This window comes from Notolabrus celidotus, chromosome 23, assembly GCF_009762535.1.
Source record: "Notolabrus celidotus isolate fNotCel1 chromosome 23, fNotCel1.pri, whole genome shotgun sequence".
NCBI classification, from domain to species: domain Eukaryota; kingdom Metazoa; phylum Chordata; class Actinopteri; order Labriformes; family Labridae; genus Notolabrus; species Notolabrus celidotus.
In genome coordinates, this window is record NC_048294.1 from 5,749,443 (window position 1) to 5,771,109 (window position 21,667).

Below are 21,667 nucleotides of genomic sequence, written 5' to 3' on the forward strand. Positions count from 1 at the left end.
ATTACTATGAGGGGTGGTGGGGGAGGTCTTCTTTTTCTGTATCTTTAATTTATTCTATTTTTAGTATTTTTATGTACAGCACCTTGTGTTACATATAATTGTATAAATAATAATAGTAATAATGATAATAAAAATAACGATTTCTTTTTATTATTATTATTATTATTGTTATTATTGTTTTTTATTGTTATTGTTTTCATTATTATTATAACAAGGTTCGTCGGCAACTTCTCTTTTTATTTTATTTATTTTTATTATTATCATTATTAATATTATTATTACTATGAGGGATGGTTGGGGAGGTCTGCTTCTTTTTCTGTATCTTTAATTTATTCTATTTTTAGTATTTTTATGTACAGCACCTTGTGTTACATATAATTGTATAAATAATAATATTGATTATAATGATATGATTATGATGATTTATTTGTATTATTATTATTACTATTATTATTTATTTTATTATTTTTATTGTTATTGTTTCTATTATTATTATTAGGTTCGTCAGCAACTTATTTTTTTTTATTATTATTATTATTATTATTATTTTTATGTAGGCACTTTGTGTTACAATATAATTGTATTTATTATAATTTTAGATAATAATAATAATTATTATTATTATATTAATTATTTTAATTAATAATTATTATTATAAAAATATATTGTATTTATTGTTGAAATTACACTAAAGTTGAGTGCAAAAAAAAAAGATTAGGTTATCAAGAGAATACTTTGGACGCTACTTCAAAAGTCACCAGCAGAGGGCGTAGTCTTCAATATGAATGACAGTAAATGAAAAGCTTAAAAAATGTCACTGACTCACATAATCACCCACAACTGAAATGACTGTGCTATTACCAATCACACCAAGGAAACGAAACACAAGCTACAGTACATTTTTACAGCATTAAGAAATATTCAAACTCAAAATAAATTCAACTACAAAATTTTCACTTTTTCAAATATGATGACATTTCAGAAAAACTATGACTCTTAAAACTGAAACAAACAGGATCTAGTGTAGGAGGCAGCGACATTCGTCTTCCTGCCTTTGACATACATACACTTCTTTTATTATATTTGGAAAGTGTGCAGAATTTTGCGGAATTATTTCACCCACATTATGAATGTGGTTTGGTAATGTAGCTGTATTATAGACTTCCTTTAACATAAACAGACCTTGGACGGTCCTCTGTGGCAGCGAAAATGAGATATTTAAGACAAACCAGACACATAAAACCAGTTAAAGAGCAAAATGATCATGTTCTGTGTGGTTTCTTACGTGAAGAATAATAAAATAGGATAAATTAAAGATACAAAAAGAGAAGCACACCTCCCCCACAACCCCCCATAGTAATAATTAATTATTATTATTATTAATAATAATAATAATGATAAATAAAATAAAAAGAGAAGTTGCTGACTAACATAATAATAACAATAATAAAAAGCAATAACAATAAAAAACAATAATAACAATAGTAATAATAATAATAAAAAGAAATCATTCTTTTTATTATCATTATTACTATTATTATTATTTATACAATTATATGTAACACAGAGTGCTGTACATAAAAATAATAAAAATAGAATAAATCAAAGATACCAAAAAAGAAGCAGACATCCCCCACCATCCCTCATAGTAATAATAATATTAATAATAATATTAATAATAAATAAAATAAAAAGATAAGATGCTGACGAACCTAATAATAATAATAATAAAAAACAAAAACAATACAAATAATAATAATAAAATAAAAAATAATAAAATTATTATTATTATAATAAGGTTAGACAGCAACGTCTCTTTTTATTTTATTTATTATTATTATCAGTATTATCATTATTATTATTATAATTAGGGATGGTGGGGGGTAATAATAATAATATTAATAATAATAGTAATAATAAATAAAATTAAAAGATAAGTTTCTGACAAACCTAATAATAATAATAATAAAAAACAATAACAATAAAAAATAATAATAAAATAAATAATAATAATAATAAAAATATATATTTTTTTATTATTATTATTATTATAATAAGGTTAGACAGCAACTTCTCTTTTTATTTTATTTATTATTATTATCATTATTAATATTATTATTACTATGAGGGATGGTGGGGAAGGTCTGCTTTTTTTGGTATCTTTGATTTATTCTATTTTTAGTATTTTTATGTAAAGCACTTTGTGTTGATAAAAATAAATCTTTTTTTTTTAAGTGTATTTTTCTATTCTACTGAATGAGATATTGAGACAGGGATCTTAAAGTGTTAAAAACAGACTCTGTGTCAGCTGAAATAAAGCCTCTCGCGTGTGTTATTGTCATCCAGGGGTTAATAAACAAAAATAAAGGGAGGGACAGAAAAGCCCCATGTGACGTCATTGGAAATCCCCTTTAACTTCTGTTTGACTCCAACACGCAGAAGTCTTATTATTAATGTTAAAATGTGAACAAAATGTGTGTTTTAAAACATAAAACACTCTTTATTTATATATTTATTTATTTATTTACTCTTTTTTTATACCAGGAAATGACACATTAATGAAATAACACCAGTGAGGGGATACATTGTAATGTGTTAGAATATTCAGCAGTCTCATTCTGACTTGTTACAATGTAATGCTTTCCCTGTCTGAGTGTAAATACTCGAGTTCCTCGGTTAGTTTCGGTTTTGTCTTCGGGGTTTCCAGCCGGTGATGTGAAGTCCAGACCCACAAACACTTCCTCATCCGCCTCCTCCTCCTCCTCCTCCTCACAGCAGCAGCAGAGAGCTCGGTTTCCTGCAGCCTGATCTGAAACCTTTTCTCGTGGAGCGATTTGTTTTTCCCAAATGTGTTGTTGGACTTTGGACTGATCCGAGTCATGATATTGTTTTATAACAGAGAGCTGGGAGAGAGATCAGCTGCCTCGCTGTGAGTGAAGCTGCTGGAAACGAAACTTTGGGGAGGCACAAAGCGACAGACTTCAAGTAAGACACACACAACACACAACACACGACCATTCTGCTCTTTAACTGCTTTATGTGTCTGGTTTCTCTTAAATACCTCTTTTTAGCTGCCTCAGAGAACAATCCAAGGTCTGTGTGTGATACTAGAAGTCTAGAATACAGCTACATTACGAAACCACTTTCATAATGTGGGTGAAATGATCAGTCCTTGGATTTTTGGGTGTCGTAATTAGTGCAAAAGCAGAGAAACACTGTTATATAAACAAGCGTCAATAATGTGTTTGTAGGGGAGACTGAGGTGAGGTGTGACACTTAACATTTCTCTCTGTAACTCAGAAAAGTCAGGGACAAGACCAACTAAACTCACATGCTTGAGAGACAACTACTTAAGATTTAAGAGCTGCTTATTACTTAAAATAAAATGTGAAATTTGAGTAAAAAAAAAGTCAAATTTGAATTAAAAATGTCATATGTTGCAAGTTTTGGCTAATTCTAAAAATATGCATGTCATTAAACAATACTACAATTTAAATAAGGGTGAGGAAAATATGAATTAATGATCATTAACTTTGTCAGGGACACTAAACAAAATACTAGTAGGGGAGACTCGGGTGAGTTGTAACACTTAACATTTCTCTCTGTAACTCATAAAAGTCAGGGACAAGACAAACTAAACTCACATACTTGAGAGACAACTACTTAAGATTTAAGTGCTGCTTATTACTTAGAGTTAGGGTCGAATTCATTTGAGATAAAAATAATAAATTTGAATAAAAAAAATTAAATTTCAGTAAAAAAGTCACATGTTGTAAGTTTTGTCTTATTCTACAAATATGCTTCTTCTTTTTTTTAAATATAACAATTTAAATAAGGGTGAGAAAAATAAGAAATGATCATTAACTGTGTCAGAGACAGAAATACTAGTAGGGGAGACTGGGATGAGTTGTAACACTTAACATTTCTCTCTGTCACTCAAAAAATTCAGAGATAAGACCAAATAAACTCACATATTTGAGAGACAACTACTTAAGACTTAAGAGCTGCGTATTACTTAGAGTTGGATTGTTTGAATTTGAAATAAAATGTTTAATTTGAATTAAAAGTATCATATGTTGTAAATTTTGGCTTATTCTAAAAATATGCATTTTTTAAAACAATACTACAATTTAAATAAAGGTGCAGAAATTAGCCAGAAATTAATATTATCCTTGTCAGGGATACAAAATAAAAGCTGTAGTACTTGCAAATACTAGTAGGGGAGTCCTGGGTGAGGTGTAACACTTTTAACATTTCTCTCTGTAATTCAGAAAATTCAGGGACAAGACCAACTAAACCCACATATTTGGGATACAACTACTTAAGATTTAAGAGCTGCGTATTACTTTGAGTTAGGGTTGAATGGATTTGAAATAAAATGTTAAATTTGAATTTTTAAAAAAGTTCAAATTTGAATTAAAAATGTCATATGTTGCAAGTTTTAACTTTTTCTAAAAAATATGCATTTCATTAAACAATACTATTTAAATAAAATATGAAGGAATTATCATAAACTTTGTCTGAAATACAAAATAAAAGGTTTAGCACTTGCCAATAGGGGAGACTGGGATGAGTTGTAACACTTTTAACATTTCTTTAGTAACTCAGCATTCAGGGACAAGACCAGCTAAACCCACATATTTGATAACTGGTTAAAATTGAAGTCTGCTGCTTATTACTTAGACTAGGGTTGACTGAATTAGAATTAAAATGTTAAATTTGAATAAAAATATCAAATTTGAATTAAAAATGTCATATGTTGCAAGGTTTGGCTTATTCTAAAAATCTGCATTTTTTAAACAATACTATGATTTAAGCAAAGATGCGGAAAATAGCCAGAAATATAATATAATATGGGGTGAGTTGTAACACTTTTAACATTTCTCTTAGTAACTCAGCATTCAGGGACAAGACCAACTAAACTCACATATTTGTCAACTGCTTAAGATTGAAGTCTGCTGCTTATTACTTAGAATAAGGGTTGACAGAATTTTAATAAAAAATGTCTAATTTGAATAAAAGATGGTGAATTTAAATTTTAAATTTTGAATTTGAGTAAAAAAAAGTCAAATTTGAATTCAAAATGTCAGATGACGCAAGTTTTGGCTAATTCTAAAAAAATGCATATTTTTAAATAATTCAATTTAAATAAAGGTGGAGTTAATATGAAGAAATTATCATGAACTTTGTCAGGGATACATAATAAAAGCTTTAGTACTTGCAAATACTAATAGGGGAGACTGGGGTGAGTTGTAACATTTTAACATTTCTCTCTGTAACTCAGCATTCAGGGACAAGACCAACTAAACTCACATATTTGAGAGACAACTGCTTAAGATTTAAGTACTGCTTATTACCTAGAGTTAGGGTCGAATGAATTTGAATTAGAAATGTTAAATTTGAATTTAAAATGTTAAATTTGAGTTTAAAAAAATGACAAATTTGAATTCAAAATGGCAGATGTCGCAAGTTTTGGCTAATTCTAAAAATATGTATATTTTAATGTATGAATGAATGAATGAAGCACTTATTGTAAAGTCTAGTAAAGACAGGAAATAGTTACCACAGGAAATGGTGCAAAGAATCCACAGCTCCAACAAATTGCAGTACTTAGAGCTAAAGTAAGCTGAGTTAGTGGAAAAAAAACGCCACCAAAATAAAGAAACCGTTTTTCTTTTTCCACAGCATGTTCGACTCTTTGACTCCAGTGTAAGAAGAAGAAGAAGCGATGGATGGTGAGAGGAGTGATGGAGGGGCAGAGGCCGAGGTGGAGGACGAGTTTGCGTGTGCTGGGGTTCTACGAAGATCTCTGACCTCCATGCACGGCACTGTGGAGCGGATATTCGGCGTGACGTTTGGAATCGGGGCGGATGATTTATCACAGGGAAACAACGGGCAGATTTGGCTGAAACTGCAAGGGCTGAGGAAAAATGTGACGGCGGCAAAAGTAAGATAAGAACTGTTTTTAATTATTTATTATTGTTGTGCATGTTGTGAATGAACGGATAAAGAGTTGAGTCATTTTCCTATGCAAAGTTGGCAAACATACAGTGTTTCCTGTCCCAGTTTGGAAACACTTTAACCTGGCACCTTACCAGTTAAGTTGTTGTTATTATGCGTGGTGTTGGTCTACATTGAACTTCGATAAAAGGTCAGTGTTACTGGAAAATGACTCATTGAGGAGGTTTTTAAATCGGATATTGATGCAAAGTCAGCTGACTCATTCACCATGAGAGTGAAGACACAACTAATCATCTCGTAAAAGTAAGTAGATGTCATAAAAGTGAGCTAAACTGAAATTCTTATGCTGTTATGCCTTTGTTTAGAAAGGATAGGAAGTGCACAGAGCAGGACTGGATTCAAGCCCTGGCTGCCTGCTAGCTAGAGGACGCCTCTGTTCACTAAAAACAATGTGTTTGCTCCTATAATATCAGAGCCACTTAATTTCAAGTAAATACACAACATCTAAACCCAGACTATACACGTTACATTTTAGCGATCACAACTCAACCTTGTATTTGTTGTCATTTTTCATCAGTTTAAATGATATCCGGCTTCACACATGTAACACTTTTTATGATACCGAACTGATATCACATGATAAACGTAGTCCCAAAAATTGACACAAAACTTGGGACTTTTCTACCTCTACATTTTTCAGATTTTTAAAAACATGAACAAAGCTGAAATTTCAAATTGTCTTTGAACACCAAAACAAGCCGCATGTGAGCGCAGTACTCTGATAACAAAATAGTTAACAAGGGAGTTGGCTTTGTAGCTTTGACCTCACCCAGTGAGGTATTTGTAAACAGGAAGTAGGACCACATTTACCTGTAAGAGGAGGCGTAGTGTAGAGCGGTTTACAGTAGAGGCTCCTCTTTCTTGTTTCTGGTGTAAACCGGTCTGCAGAGATTTGACTGAACTGAAATCCTTTTTTAAGCATCGTCTTGATCTAAAACTGGTTTCACTGCAGCCAAGTTTCTCAGGTGGAGAGTGTGCTCAACATTTCTGTTTGGTGAGATCTGAATCTAAAATATCACAACACCTGCGACTTCAGATTTCACACTGGGAGTATTTTTCTTTATGTTTCAGGGTTAATCAAAGGACCGGGATAACTCAGAGAATTCAGTGACAAGACCAACTAAACTCACATATTTGAGATACAACTACTTAAGATTTAAGAGCTGCTTATTACTTAGAGGTAGGGTTGACTGAATTGGATATAAAAAATTAGAATTTGAATAAAAAATGTTAAATTTGAGTAAAAAATGTCAAATTAATTTAAAATGTTAAATTTGAGTTAACAAAAACGGCAAATTTGAGTTAAAAAAATGACAAAATGAAATTAAAAATATCAAATTTGAATTAAAAATGTTACATTTGAATAAAAAAATGTCAAATTTAAATTCAAAGTGTTGAATTTGTATTGAAATGTTACATTTGCGTAAAAAAAAATCTAATTTGAATAAAAAATGTCAAATTTGAATTAAAAATATTAAAATTGAGTAAAAAAAAAGTCAAATTTGATTTCAAAATGTTACATTTGCGTAAAAAAATGTTGAATTTGAATTTAAAATGTTACATTTGTGTAAAAAAAGGTCAAATTTGAATTTAAAATGATAAATTTGAGTAAAAAATGTCTAAACTGAATTAAAAATGAAAAATTTGAATTTAAAATGTTAAATTTGAGTTAAAAAAAAATTCAAATTTCAGTTTAAATAAAATAAAATTAGAATTAAAAATGTCAAGTGTCGCAAGTTTTGGCTAATTCTAAAAATATGCTTTTTATTAAACAATACTACAATTTAAATAATCCTGGAGAATATATTAAGAAATTATCATAAACTTTGTCTGAGATACAAAATAAAAGCAGTGTGTAAATACTAGTAGAGGAGACTTGGGTGAGTTATAACACTTTTAACATTTCTCTCAGTTACTCAGACAGCTCTCTGATTCAACATACCAAACATTTAATATGTTACAGTAACATCCATCTGCTACTTTTCCACACTATTTCAGAATGATCATTCAACTCTTGATTTTAATTTGAATGGAGTTCTTTGTTTATTTGTTTTTCTCTTTCACCAGCAACAATACAACAAAGCAGTCATTTTTCTTTTCATCTTGCAGTTATTCGTGAAAGGAGTTGTGAACCAGGAGGAGCAGCAGGAGGTTTCCTACCCCGGGGTCCTTCACTGTGTCTTCTGTGGAGCCAAAGGGCTGTTCATGGACTGCCTGATCAAAAGCACCTCAGCACATATAGTGGTGAGTGTTGCTTTCTGGGTCTGTGTTTGAATACACATTTAGATACTTATACATGTTATATTTGAGCAAAGACATCACAATGTCTTTTGTGGTATCTCATGTAAAGGAGGGAGGGTATCTGAACAGATAGACTTCGTCTCTCCCGGTGTTACGGGTTTAAAAGTGACCCTGTAAACTGGAGACCTTCAGCTGAACGTGTCAGTGTTTGTGGAGTTTACACAGCTGTTGAAACACAGAGGGAGTTTAGAGATTCAATATCCTCATCAGATATTTAATGATCGTCTAAAGACGTCTATGAGGGATGCATCCGGCTGAAAGTCTCCAGTTAACAGGGTCGCTGTTTAAACCAAAACACCAGCCAATCTCTGCCACGACTTTTGAGTTAAAAAGGATTTTAAAGCCGTGTTGAAACGTCATTGCTACTCCCGCTTATCTCCTCTCACGTGTTGATTCAATGAATCCATCTGTGATGAAATATAGCACCATCTAAAACAGCGCCAGCTGAGTCTCTTCATGCTAACAGGCTAACTGTTGTGTTGCTCATAATGATACCTGCCTGTCCGTCTTCTTCTATGGTGTCATCTGTGATGAATGTCTCTACCCGGGACTTCAGCCCCCGGTCGGAACGCAGACAACAATGGGGGCACAGGAACCTTTTAGTTCAGGGTAAAGTAGTTCTGGGGGCTAAAAGACCCCGGAACTCTTGGTCGAAATGCACCACTTAAACTCCTCAAGTGAGCCGATACAGTCTAGATAATGTATCACTTGCACGGTTAAGGCGATACAAGAAGAATATGATTCTGTGTAGGTTTTCTTTTCTCGCTTCTACCTCACGACCACATGTTTATATAACCCATATAACCCGCTTCCTCGTGTTGGTTTATCCCATGCAACCACATGCTGTAAAAAGCCATAACTATTGCTTCATTATTCAAGACCAAACAAAGATCATTTTAAACACTGTCTCAGACCAACGTCCCGTTCACTGCTCACACAGTCAGATCTTTATACACACTTAAGTCATCGTAATCCCCCAGCTGCATGATCACATGGTGCATCATACTAGGAGTTATATTTTTGACTGTTGGTGCAATAATGGGAGTGAACAATAACCAAATGACTTTCATCTTTATTTTTTTTCAAGAAATTACGTAATTACTCAACATCACTACTGTGTCATCAGCGAAGAAATGAGTCACCCCTTCTTATGAAGTAACAAGGGCTTTTTTATGCAACGCTGTTTCATCATCTTATGGAAATTTTATCCTGTTATGTCTGATTATGAGTTTTAAAATAAATCTAAATCACTAGGAAACTTTCTCAGTGTTGGACTTCTGGAATTATTTGAGACTAATTGTTTGGAAATTCCTTATTAATGCATGATTGACACTTTTTAAGAATTTTTAAGTTACCATAACTTCCCTGAAGCATCATCTGAGTCTTGTCCACTCAGATATTTGTTTTGCTGTCATAAGAGGAACTTAATATCCTTCTGTTTTTCTCAACCCAATCCAGGTTGGCTCCACAGGGTCCCTGCTCATATCAGGACTTGCTGAGCCAGTGGTGCGAGCTTATTCCCTTATTATGGACCTGGTGGAGAGGTATGAGGGCACACAGTCCAAACGCCCTGAGACTGGGGCCGGGGCTGGCACTGGCGAGTCTTTGGATTCACGTCGAGCCTTTAAAACTCTTGTAGAGAAATGGGAGGATTGGCACATCCTTGATCTTCTGGTCCTACCTGGGTCAGTGAAGGAAATTCTGCTGGATTTGGTGAAAGACTCTGGGTTTGGATCTAACCCTAGTTTGGCAGCGAGAGACAGAAATGCAAGAGCAAGACCACATGGGGATTTGGAGGGGAGATGGGACAGCGCTTCTGATCGGTGGATTGAAGGAACAACTGAAGGTCTGCAGAAAGACTCTACAGCCAGGGACTCCTTTTTCCAGTCTGGAGGCGCTCTAGAGGAAAGACAAGTTAGCTTTCCTCAGGAAGTCGGGGAAGAGGATCAGCTGGATCAAGTGGCAATGGTTGGAACAACGGAGGAGGAAGGAGTTGGCGGCGAGAGAGAAGTGGAGCTCCAGTTAGCTGCAGGAAATAAGGAGTTCTGGCTTCTTTTAAAGTTCTTCACGGCCATGGGGTATACTGATGATGTTGTGAAAAGGGTACTTGCACGGACAGGACCTAAAGAGGCCTCACAGATACTGGACTTCGTCCAACAGGAGCAGGATCTCAGCGACCGGGAGAAAAGGACTCAGCAAGGCCAAGACAATGGTGTCGCGAATCATGTGGAGAGGAATCGACCTTGTGAGACAGAGCACAGAGAAGATGAAGAACTGGCAGCAGGAGGAGATAACCTCACAGGAAGTAACGAAAAGGTGGAAGATGTCCGCAGCGAGGAGAATGGAGCTACAAAGAGCAGGAGACACTTTGACGGGGAGGGTAGCACCGAGGATAAAGAGGGTTCCGAAGAAGACTTTGTGTTGGGAGTGCTGAAGAAAGCAGCCGCCAGTTGTGGCTACATGGAGCAGAATGTAGCTAAAGCCTACAACAGGTTGCCGGAGGGATCCACCCACCAGCTGCTCCTGGAGCTGCAAAGGGAGGGGAGCAAAGAGCTGGGTGCCTTTAGGGAAGAACCAAGAGAGATGGATGATGTGATGCTGGAGAAAGAAGGACCAAGAGTTGGGCCATCAGAGGTCAAAGCACATGCAGAAGTTGAGCTCTTCAAACCCGCAGAAACAGGAGAATCGGGTGGGAGAGGATGGGCAGAGCTGCCGGATCTGACTGGCAAACAGCGAGATATGCTTGCTTGGCTTAATGAGCCCAAACTGCCTCCCCAGAGTCAATACACCCCCCAGGCAAAGCAACACCACCCCCCAAGGTCCCAAACTACGCACCAAATCCTGCCTGACGTCAAAGGGCCACCCATGCCTACGTATTCCTCATCTTTAGATGCGCCACTAACCGTTTTCCAAACCAACCAACAATACGGCCAAACCAACTACGTACCCAATCCCAAACAAACTCCCCCCAACCACAACAGTGTCTTCAATCCAAAGCCCCAAAAACGAGGACACCAAGCACACCAAACCCCTTTCTCAGGAGCTGACTCTTCGCCGACCAGAGCGAGGGACAGACGGGGCTTCATGGGCTCATCTTCAGTGGTGGTGACAGGGCAGCAGCGTTTCCTGGAAGGCCTGCAGACGAGCTTCAAACTTCAGCTTACAGACAAGCCTGGAAACCCGAAACTGAGGACCATCATCATCGACGGGAGCAACGTGGCCATGAGGTGGGTATTGCAATTAAGGACATTTGATAGGGATGTAAGGATATATCACAAGACAGTAAAAAAAATGATACAAATAAGGGTGGATTAAAATCGATTCAACATACTTTGTGTTGATTTTTAAACAGTAGAAGGTGCTATCTGCATTATACTCTAGTCTCTTGCGCTGCTCTCTCTCCTCACTCGCTGAGTGGAGGTGTTTTAAGATTAAAGCATGTTTCAGAATCAGCTGACTGCGCACAGCGGAGATGCTCAGCTGGGGGCTGCAGCTGAGTGACAGGTCTCCACGAGTGCTTTTTTTCTCAGCCGCCGGACTCATTCTGACCCGGTTGCGCTCCCGTCAAATACATGACCGCATTTAAATGCTTATTTTTCCCAATAAGAATGAGAATTCTGGACACTGTGAGTCTGAAATATGATTCTGTTCAGTTGTCCTGTTGCAGTAAATCCACATGTTGAAGTCTGAGTCTTCACATATGACCATGCGTCCACGGAGATTATTTATAAGCCTGCTTCTCACGTTGATATTCAGTGTGTTTCACATTTTGAACACCTCAATATGATCTGTAGCTGTTTAATACTGCCAGTTATATATACTGTGTCGTGAAGGAAAATTTGATTTAGGGGAAAAAAACGCAATTGGCATTATTTTTTAAATGGAAAATGTTCTGTTTTTTTAATGATTAAATGATAATTGATCGTTAACATTTTTCAAAGATCGATCAAGGAGAATACTTGAAATTTATATCCCTAATTTAAAGAGATTAAGATAAGATAAGATACTCCTTTATTCGTCCCACAATGAGGAAATTCATGGAGTTACAGCAGCAAACAAAAAGGTGTACAGAACAAGAATTTCAACAAGAATATATATATAAAAAAAAAAATGTTCATCAAAGACGACAGCTTGGCCATAATTCTCAGCCACCACCTCTACAGGGTCCAGGACTGAGCTGGCCTTCTTCACCAGTTAGTTCAGTCTTGCTCTCCTGTATCCTGTCCGCCCACAGCAGGTGAAATCCTTCCAATGTGGTGTTCGTGTCCGGTGTTAGCTCTGTTAGCATGATGCTACTCTGCCAGTATTCCCTCTGGTGCTGGGTTAGCTCGTCCACCTTATCGTAGATAGATCTTACATTCCTCATAACAGTGGGTGGAAGGACAGGTCCATGACGTCTTTTCTTAGCTTGCACCTCAGTACCAGCACGTCATCCTTGCCACCTACTCCTCAGCTCGCGGGGAACATTTGTTTTAGTATTTAATATTTTCATTTGGGAATCGTTCACTTTCCATTTCTCTATAATTGTTCTGAAATTTTCCAGCAAGGTATTTTTGTACCGTCATTTTTAGTGTTTTTGCAAGTTGTGGAAAAAAAGTGTGCAGTGGTTTCATTTGAGTTAGAACACACCTTAAAATTAAAAACTTTGTTTACAAAGAAATATAAGAGAAAAAATATGTATTGCAACCGTCCATATCTGAGAATTGAAATAAAATAATGGTTATTTAAATTTTGATTTCAATCCAGTTTTCTTGATAATCGTTAGAGAATTGTGAGTGAATTGAATCATAGGTTGAGTGAATCCTTACATCCCTAGAATTTGGGATTTGCGTCATGATTTTGGAAAGTAGGTCCCGTATTGAATATGTAATAATACATCCACTGTTCCTTGCTCTCTATAGTCATGGGCTGGGTCAATTCTTCTCCTGTCGTGGGATTGCTCTGGCCATCCAGCACTTTTGGGATCGAGGCCATCGTCATATCAGCGCCCTCCTGCCACAGTGGAGACAGAAGAGCGACCCAAAGATCAAAGGTAACACTGCCAGTTCCTCTTGCAGCATTGGACACTCTTTAATCTCACATGTCTAAAATTATGGAACTAAAATAGTCTCCATTATTGTCATCATTACTTTCAGTATTACACTGAGCAGTTAAGTTTGGATTGTCAACAGCATGAAAGTTTCCAAAGCTGTGTCAGAGTAAAGCAAACCAGCGCTGGGTGAAGAAAAGAGTGCGTGGGCGTGTTTTTTCCTTTTTAGCACGGACTAAACATGGTGTTGTTTGTTCCTGCCTCTCAGAGCAGCACTATCTGACTGAGCTGCAGACGCTGGGCCTGGTCGCCTACACGCCTTCCAGAGAAGTTCAGGGCAAGAGGATCAGCTCGTACGACGACAGGTAGTCACAACTTCACTGTACTACTTTTGAAATAACTATCTTGTTTCAGATGCTTTGTGTTTTTATACCAGACTACATCTGATGCCTTTACATTAGTGAAGAACCAGCACAGTAACTTGTTTCCTATTACTCTGATGGCATTCACTGTCCTGTGCAAAACATCTTTGTGGATATTGATGCATATTTGAATTAGTCTACCCCACTACCTAAATCCATGTATCACTCATGCATTGCCATATTATGCTGTTAGAGCAGTTAATATTAGGCCTGTCAAATCAAAGTCATGTCTTTATTTTCTATCAGGGAGCAGGGAGACACTGCAGCAGCTTATCTACGGTGTGCCAAAGAGTACAAAATAGCACAAAATAACAAAACAGTGCCTTAATTTGGTGACTTAAAGTGCATTGCAAAAAAAATAAAATAATAATGAATATACAGTTCTGTGTATTGTTGGTAAAAGTGCATCATGCATATCTTAATAGGGAGAGGCACACATTGTTTTTTACTGTAGCAGGATCAGTGCAGGTGTCTAATAAACTTAAAAATGAAAAAAATTTGATTTAAAAAAAAATAAGCATTGCAATCCATTTTTTATTGATGACAGCCCCTGTTAGTACACAAATAATATCAACATGTATGGACATTAAAGATTATAATGCCTATATTGCCTGTAATTACTGCTATTTAATCCATTTGTAACATTGTATATATCTAAATTGTATTCTATCTTTATTTATTTATTTTTATTTTTACTTATTTTATTTTACTTATTGAAACTTCTTCTTGATTGTACTTATGTCTGGGTTGCTGTAACAACTGAATTTCTCCCTGGGGGGGATCAATAAAGTCACATCTTATCTTATAATAATTCTAAGTTTAAAAAGCCTGATCTTTTTAAAGGTTTTAAGGCTGTTTCACACAACTCCTATTTCATTTTTTCTTTTTGATTTGAGCTTCTTAGTAAGCCGGTTGGCCTAGTGGATTGAGCACTTGCCCCATATACACGGATTAAAGTCCTCGTAATGTCTTATAAAAGCAAAAGAATCGCCCAAAAATGTAACTTTCAATTTGAGCTTCTTACCCTCTTTTAATGGAGAATAGTGTGCATCAACATTAGGGATGGGTAATGATTTTTGTGTAATCGAATATTCTTTCCCTTTGTAAAAATCGAGTAGTTACTTTGAACATTTTCTCATTTTAAAAGTAAAATTTTTCATTGTTTTTACCGGTGCCTGGTTGTAATACGGTATTCCCTCCAGACGGTGGCTATAGAACGTCTTCTTACAGCTGTTTGCAAACAGAAGAAGAAGAATGCTAACTGCATTAAATAGCAAAAGAAGAAGAAAACATTAGCAACAGTCGCTGCAATTTTCTCCGTTTCTGAATCTCACACCACTACACGTATTTCCAGAGACTGAGCATGGCTGTAAAACACGCCGATGTTGCACACTTGCCACCACAGACTGATAAAACATCTGCAGCATCTCTCTGCAGATGTCTAAGGATCTGAGCCTCCATAAGAAAAAGAGGCGGCTCTGCCCCTTCCTGTAGAGTGCATCTGTGTAAAGGGACCAGTCCAACTTGTTGTCCAGGTGTACACCTAGATATTTGTAGGTTGGCACCACCTCGATGTCCACCCCTCTAATGTTAACTAGCTGATGCTAGCTAGCTGATTTGAGGTGTTCAGTAGGAGGCAGTTTTTCTGACTCCAGTCACTGAAGGCTTTTGTCAGATCCCTGTATTCAGATTCCTGTCCATTCCAGATACACGCCACAATAGCAGTATCATTGGTTGTTTAATGAGAAGTTGCATTGACAAGCAGCAGTGGTCCAAAGTTGAACTATATTTGTGTTAGCGGGGAGTGTTGCTGACTCAGCTGCAGGGGGGAGCAGTGAGGGTGGGGTTTGTGGGGGCAATGCCAGAGCACATTGGCTCACGGGTGTTATCTGTTGATGGATTGATCTCTTGGCCCTTGCAGTAGCATGCTGGACCTGGCTCACACACAGTGAAGTTTGGGAGCTCCACTCGATTGGACAAGCTTCTGAAAAGAAGTGTGTTAATGTTGACTTGTCGTGTTGTGTGTCTATTGTGCCAAGATGAATTCTGGAGGTCTTTACAATATTCAACTGCGAGCGTAGTGACACATAAACAGATGTAGAGTGAAAAACCGCTGTTGGTGGACACAGGCCCTAACGACTCTGCCTGATTCTATTTTTTCCGCTTCATGGTGCCAAAATGTAAGGGTCTTTGTGACTTTGCTTTCAAATATTTGACTCCTGTGTGCTCTTGTTTCTACAGATTTATGCTGCAGCTTGCACAGAAGACGGATGGTGTGATTGTGACTAACGACAATCTGAGAGACCTTTCAGACGAGACCGCTGCGTGGAGGGACATCATCAAAAAGAGGTACAAAGGGACGACACGTTGAAATCAGGATTGTGTTAAATCATTCAGACAAATGTAGTCGTACCTCTGTAATCAGCATTTCTCTTTGCATATATTTTGGATCAACTGATATTCTTAAATCCAGCTGGATCTCTTGTTCCCTCCTCAGACTCCTGCAGTATACGTTTGTTGGGGATCTCTTCATGGTGCCAGATGACCCCCTGGGCAGAGGAGGGCCTCACCTGGATGACTTCCTACGCTCAGAGCACAGGTATCAGTAACAATCCACATCTCTCATCAGTCCTTTTAAATGCAGTATTGCTACGATGTCTGAATGACCTTTGTCTCCACTCAGGACTCCTGACCCGGGAAATCACACTTTTGCCGGAGTAGCCTCTGCATTCCCTTTTTCAAAACCTCCACGCCCCCAAACGGAGGTCCTGAACTACCGTGACCGAACCCCAGGGGGAGCTGTCGATGTGACACGTGGAGGTCATCGAGGTAAAGGGAGAGGAAGGGGGCAGTTTGGAGCGCCGGACCCTGAACTGGTTTTAAGAGCAGACAGGAGTCCAGGAGAAACAGCCAGCCTTAGAGAACAACTCTGTCAGGTCTTCCTTGGTCAGGACAACATGGTGACGCTGGTGCTGCAGAGCCACCCAGAGGAGACGGATATCAACGTGCTCTCTGATCTGATCTTACAGCAGCAGAAGGACTAAATATCTTTTGTGTCTTAATGTTTTTATGAAGTGAAATCTGACTTTTCTTGCGCTTGATCTTATATCATTGTTTCTCAACAGAGCAGCAACAAACTACACAGGCTTCATAACCCACAACTGTCAAAGTCTTAATTTGCCTGTCATAGAAAATATTTACCTCTCCACAGTAGACGTAGGTTTAATTTAGCAGAGCAGCTTTTAATGCTAACCTGGTCATATCTGACTCTTCAGAAATTGTTACGGTCATTAGCTTTATAATCTTAAAGTTGGATCATCAGGTTAAATATCCTATTGATCAACACATCAATATACGGCCAACCCCTGCAGATCGTAGGACATTCCAGTCAGCCTAGCATAATAGTTTGTGTTCCATGCTAAATACCAATGTTAGCATGCTAATCATATATCTGTTAAGCTAATGAGCTTAAGTAACTTGTGAACATGTTAAACTTGCCTGCTAAGCATCAACATGCTAGCTCTGTCTCCCTGAGGATGTTTGCATGCATGTTAGCTTTCAGAATTTAGCTTGAGTGCAGCTTTAAGGAAGCTAGCTTTTCCTCAGGATCCTAGTCTTTTTCATAATGTTTTAAAAAGCACTTAATGATACCAGTTGCACATCCTCTGGGTTGTTTTAGTGGTTGAAGGTTGAGCAGCCTCATGCTTTTTTTATCATGCAGCCATGCTAATGTCATTTTCGGATCGAATTCGGATTAAGCCCCTTGAGAAAATACAGTAAAAGAAAAAAATGGATGTGCCATTTTTATGATCTGTGTGAAAAAATCATTTTTATGGAAGAACAATAGAAGAGAAACTATTTTTCTGCTATCAGAATTTAATGTGTTGCACCGCGGCTGCTGCAGAAATCAAGATCTTAGTATTTTTGTAGATTTCCATTGAATGAGAGAGTTTTGGTAATCTTTGTACATGAACACCTCCGTCTGTAATTTGGAGGTTATTTTTCCACGTTAAAATACCATCAAACTAATTCCTACACCTTTCTTTGCACTCAGTTTTATATTTATAACTTATTTTTTTTACCAGTTCTGATGTTTTAATTATCTTTACTTTGCACCTAAAAAAACACAGAGCATGAATCCGTTTGGTTCAGAAACTCAAAGGCAAATTTTAAAAAGCTCACTAAATGTGACAATTATTTTTCTTAATTGCTTTGTTTATAAGTGTACATTTTAAGAGCCTTGTGTTGATCTCTGCCCTTGTTTTTGTGTATTAAAGTATTTCTTGATTCAAAAGAAAAAAATGAACTGCTGGTCTTTGAAGTGTTTTCTTTTTACTGTGTCTGTGAAAGTCCCTCTTTATGACTCATGACGGTTTTGTTTTTGAAATGATCCATCCATCCATCCATCCATCCATCCATCCATCCATCCATCCATCCATCCATCCATCCATCCATCCATCCATCCATCCATCCATCCATCCATCCATCCATCCATCTACTTCCGCTTATCTGTAGTTGGATCATGCAGGCAGGCAACAGTCCAAGCAGATCAACCAAGACATCTCTCTCCCATACAACACTTTCCAGCTCCTGGGGATTCCTGAGGCGATCCCAGACCAGGTGGGGTATATAATCCCTCTAATGAGTTTTAGGTCTACCTTGGGGCCTTCTCCCAATTGGCCGGGCCTGGAACACCTCTAAAGGGAAGCGTCCAGGAGGCATCCTTATCAAATGCCCGAATCACCTAATCTGTGTTTATGTACATCACTTTGTGTTACAATGTCATTTTATGAAAAGCGCTTTACAAATAAAGTCTGATTGATTGATAAAAAACTGGAGATGGTACGGGAAGGTTGAGGCTGGTGGAAGGTAGAGGCTGGGGCAGAGGCACCCAGGAGGGAAAGGCAAGGTCAAGGCCCTGGTGGGACTGGTAAGGGAGCTTACAACTTAGGTACCTGGAAGCCACGCTCAGCCTTTGAAAGAAAAAACAATCCTTGTTCCCACAGAAAGTCTACCATGGAAATCCATAAATCAAGACTACAGGTCTGTTCTTGACAGTCAAGAAAACATCCATCCATTATCTTGGCTGCTTATCCCGTTTGGGGTCAGGGGCTGGAGCCAAAGGCAGGGTACAACCTGGACAGGTCGTCAACCTATCACAGAGCAAACACGGAAAAACAGACAACCATTCACTCACACACTCACACCTACAGGCAATTTAGAGTGACCAATCAACCTGGTGAGCATGTTTTGGACCATGGGAGGAAGCCTGAGTACCCAGAGAGAACATGCAAACTTCACACAGAAAGGCACCTGCCTGAATGGGGACTGGAACCAGGAACCTTCTTGCTGTGAGGCAACAGCTCTACCCACTGCACCACTGTGCAGCCCTCAAGCAAACACAGTTTACCAAATGGGAAAATGTTGTTTGTGTCAACATCCACTAGAGGTCGCTCATCACCACTGTTTACCATCAAGTGCAATCAGCAGACTGTAAAACCAACCAGTTGAATGCTGCTCTGCATGCCATGCATGTTTTAAGATCATAGCTTTCTTCTTTACAGCATTTTCCTCTGTTACAGTTTTGTGTTTAAATCCCCTTGGGAGTGATTTGATATAAATGTTGCATCATCAATTTTATATTTCTAAAGACAGAATCTGCCAAAGGTTATTCTGATGTTTGGTGGCAAAATGATACTATTTATTGAACATGATTTGAAAGTTCATCTTCTTGTTCACTTTTTTTATAACTCAATCTAAAACTATTGAAAATCTTACTTTTGGAGTGATGTTTCCATTTAATGAAACCAATGAGCTTCTTGTTTTTTCCCTGCAATCAGAGAACCCTTATTGATCAGAATTATCAACTTTAAAACCAAAATCAACACTCAGTTCCCTCCAAAATGTCAAAACAGAATCATCTTCATGAAGAGAATGATATGAAATGATGCTCTCTTTGTCTGTTTCTACTTTCTGTTTTGTTTACAAGAGAAATAAAATGATAACACAACAACATAACTCATTAAAGGGAGGCTGCCATGTTTCTTTTTTGGGACTCCACAAAGGACAAAGTCTCCTCTCGTTGAATAGATTGGCATTAAACTGGTTAGGTGGGTTTGTAACAATGGTAAAAATAGACAGCACATCTATTTTAGGAACATCCTAAACAAGTCACAGGTAGTTTTCACAGACGGCTTAATGTGCATGCCCCATTTTTAACATTCAACATGTCTGGTTGAGTCGGATTCGCTTGTGCATGAGGTTAACTGTAAGTGGGACAGTGCAGTGGATGGTGGCTGTAGGTTTGTTCTGTACTTCGTGACACCAGTTTAACATTTGCATGCTGTGTAGGAATGGAGGTAGAGAAGCAGGTGACAAATGAGATCACATAAAACAGACATGTTTGTATTTCAGTGCTGTTTGTGAAGCTTAAATAACCTTAATCTGGCGTATTTTCTTCACAAAACTTTGATTTGCATGATAAAAATGGTCACATGATTCAAATGTGCTTCCTTGTTTTAGTGCATTGGGATGACGTACCTCGCAGAAGACTCATCCAGAAGTCCAAATACAATACCTGTCCACTCAAGGCCTTTCACAATGCAGGTTCATCATAATGAAAACCATACATGGTCTCCAGCTGACAATAAAACCTGCAGCTGCCCGGTCTGCACAACAGCATGTCTATGTTTGCCCATGTTGTAAAATTGCATGTTTGGCAAGATAGGGGAATATTACTACACCAATAAACATCTTTAATCAGAAAAAAGGAGGATACAGTGGAGGTGGTTATGAGGGTGGTGTCAGATCACATGTAATCTGAATACTTTTTAAAATGTAATCAGATTACATGTGATCAGAGACCCCTCTCTACTTTCTCTACCCCAGAGACTACTGTAGGCAATTATGTAACTAACTAAAACAGAATAGGGACGCTGGTGGCCCAGCGGTCTAAGCATCCCATGTATAGAGGCTATAGTCCTTGTCGCAGATGGTGCCGGTTCAACTCCCAGCCGGTTGACCATTTCCTTCATGTCTTCCCCCACTTTCTACTCCCTCTGCTTCCTGTCTCTCTTCAGCTGTCCTATCCAATAAAGGATAACATCTGGGACCCAGCATTTCATTTTTGACCTCTGTGGAGGTCATGAATTTTAGCCATCTAAGTTAAGCACCATTTATGCAGTCTGTAAAAACCCTACTGTCCTGTCAAGAGGACATCCTGGGCCTTCTAATGATGTCTCACTTGTGGGGATGTGTCCAACACAGCACATGAACTTTCTTTTCAAAATGACTGCAATCTCAATTTCCATATTTTATGGCACCAAAGGAGGTGAGGGATTTTTTTGTTGTTGCAGATATCATGTTTCTCTTGTTTATAATCAAATTGATTATTCAATGTAAGAGTCTTAGCCTCAATTTAGTAAGATCTCACAAATGTACAGTCACAGTCATTTAACCCTTTCAAAACACAACTTTTAATCAGAGTCCTTTGTAGTGGACAGCAGGACTAAATACATCTGTGATTAACAAATTTCAGTACTTCAGGAAGCAGAGGGCTGAGAGGATTTTACATGCACACTCACACTCACACATGCACACACACACATGCACACACGCACACATGCAATCAGTTTTAGGTGACTATCAAGGGTTGAGAATGCAGTTTAAAATGATATGTTAATGTTCTGATGTGTTCCCACCATGTAAGTGTTTTAATATTCATAAAATGACCAGAAATCTTATCAGAAATACACAAATCCATGAAATAATATAATTACATTCTGTGACTTATCAAGACCTGATGTCCGCTACAAGGGACAGATGATTAAAAAAATAAATAAACAACATTATTGGAATTTTTTGTCTGTAATATGTTTCTTTTAACCACAATATT

At 37.5% G+C, this 21,667-nt stretch overlaps 1 protein-coding gene across 1 annotated transcript; it reads left to right on the forward strand.

Moving 5' to 3' along the window:
• Positions 1-2,402: 2,402 nt before the first annotated feature.
• khnyn (KH and NYN domain containing) lies at positions 2,403-18,060 on the forward strand. The gene is made up of 9 exons (XM_034677238.1): positions 2,403-2,985; positions 5,686-5,947; positions 8,131-8,265; positions 9,781-11,549; positions 13,224-13,354; positions 13,620-13,716; positions 16,015-16,122; positions 16,271-16,372; positions 16,457-18,060. The coding sequence occupies exons 2-9, from the start codon at positions 5,729-5,731 to the stop codon at positions 16,815-16,817; spliced, it is 2,922 nt and encodes a 973-aa protein (XP_034533129.1). The 5' UTR covers positions 2,403-2,985; positions 5,686-5,728; the 3' UTR covers positions 16,818-18,060.
• Positions 18,061-21,667: the final 3,607 nt, after the last annotated feature.

Excerpts from the sequence above, each read along its gene's own strand:
- khnyn (XM_034677238.1), top strand. The coding sequence starts at position 5,729 with ATGGATGGTGAGAGGAGTGATGGAGGGGCAGAGGCCGAGGTGGAGGAC. Across the intron at positions 11,550-13,223 it reads GGGAGCAACGTGGCCATGAG|TCATGGGCTGGGTCAATTCT; the intron begins GTGGGTATTGCA and ends TGCTCTCTATAG. Across the intron at positions 16,373-16,456 it reads TTCCTACGCTCAGAGCACAG|GACTCCTGACCCGGGAAATC; the intron begins GTATCAGTAACA and ends GTCTCCACTCAG.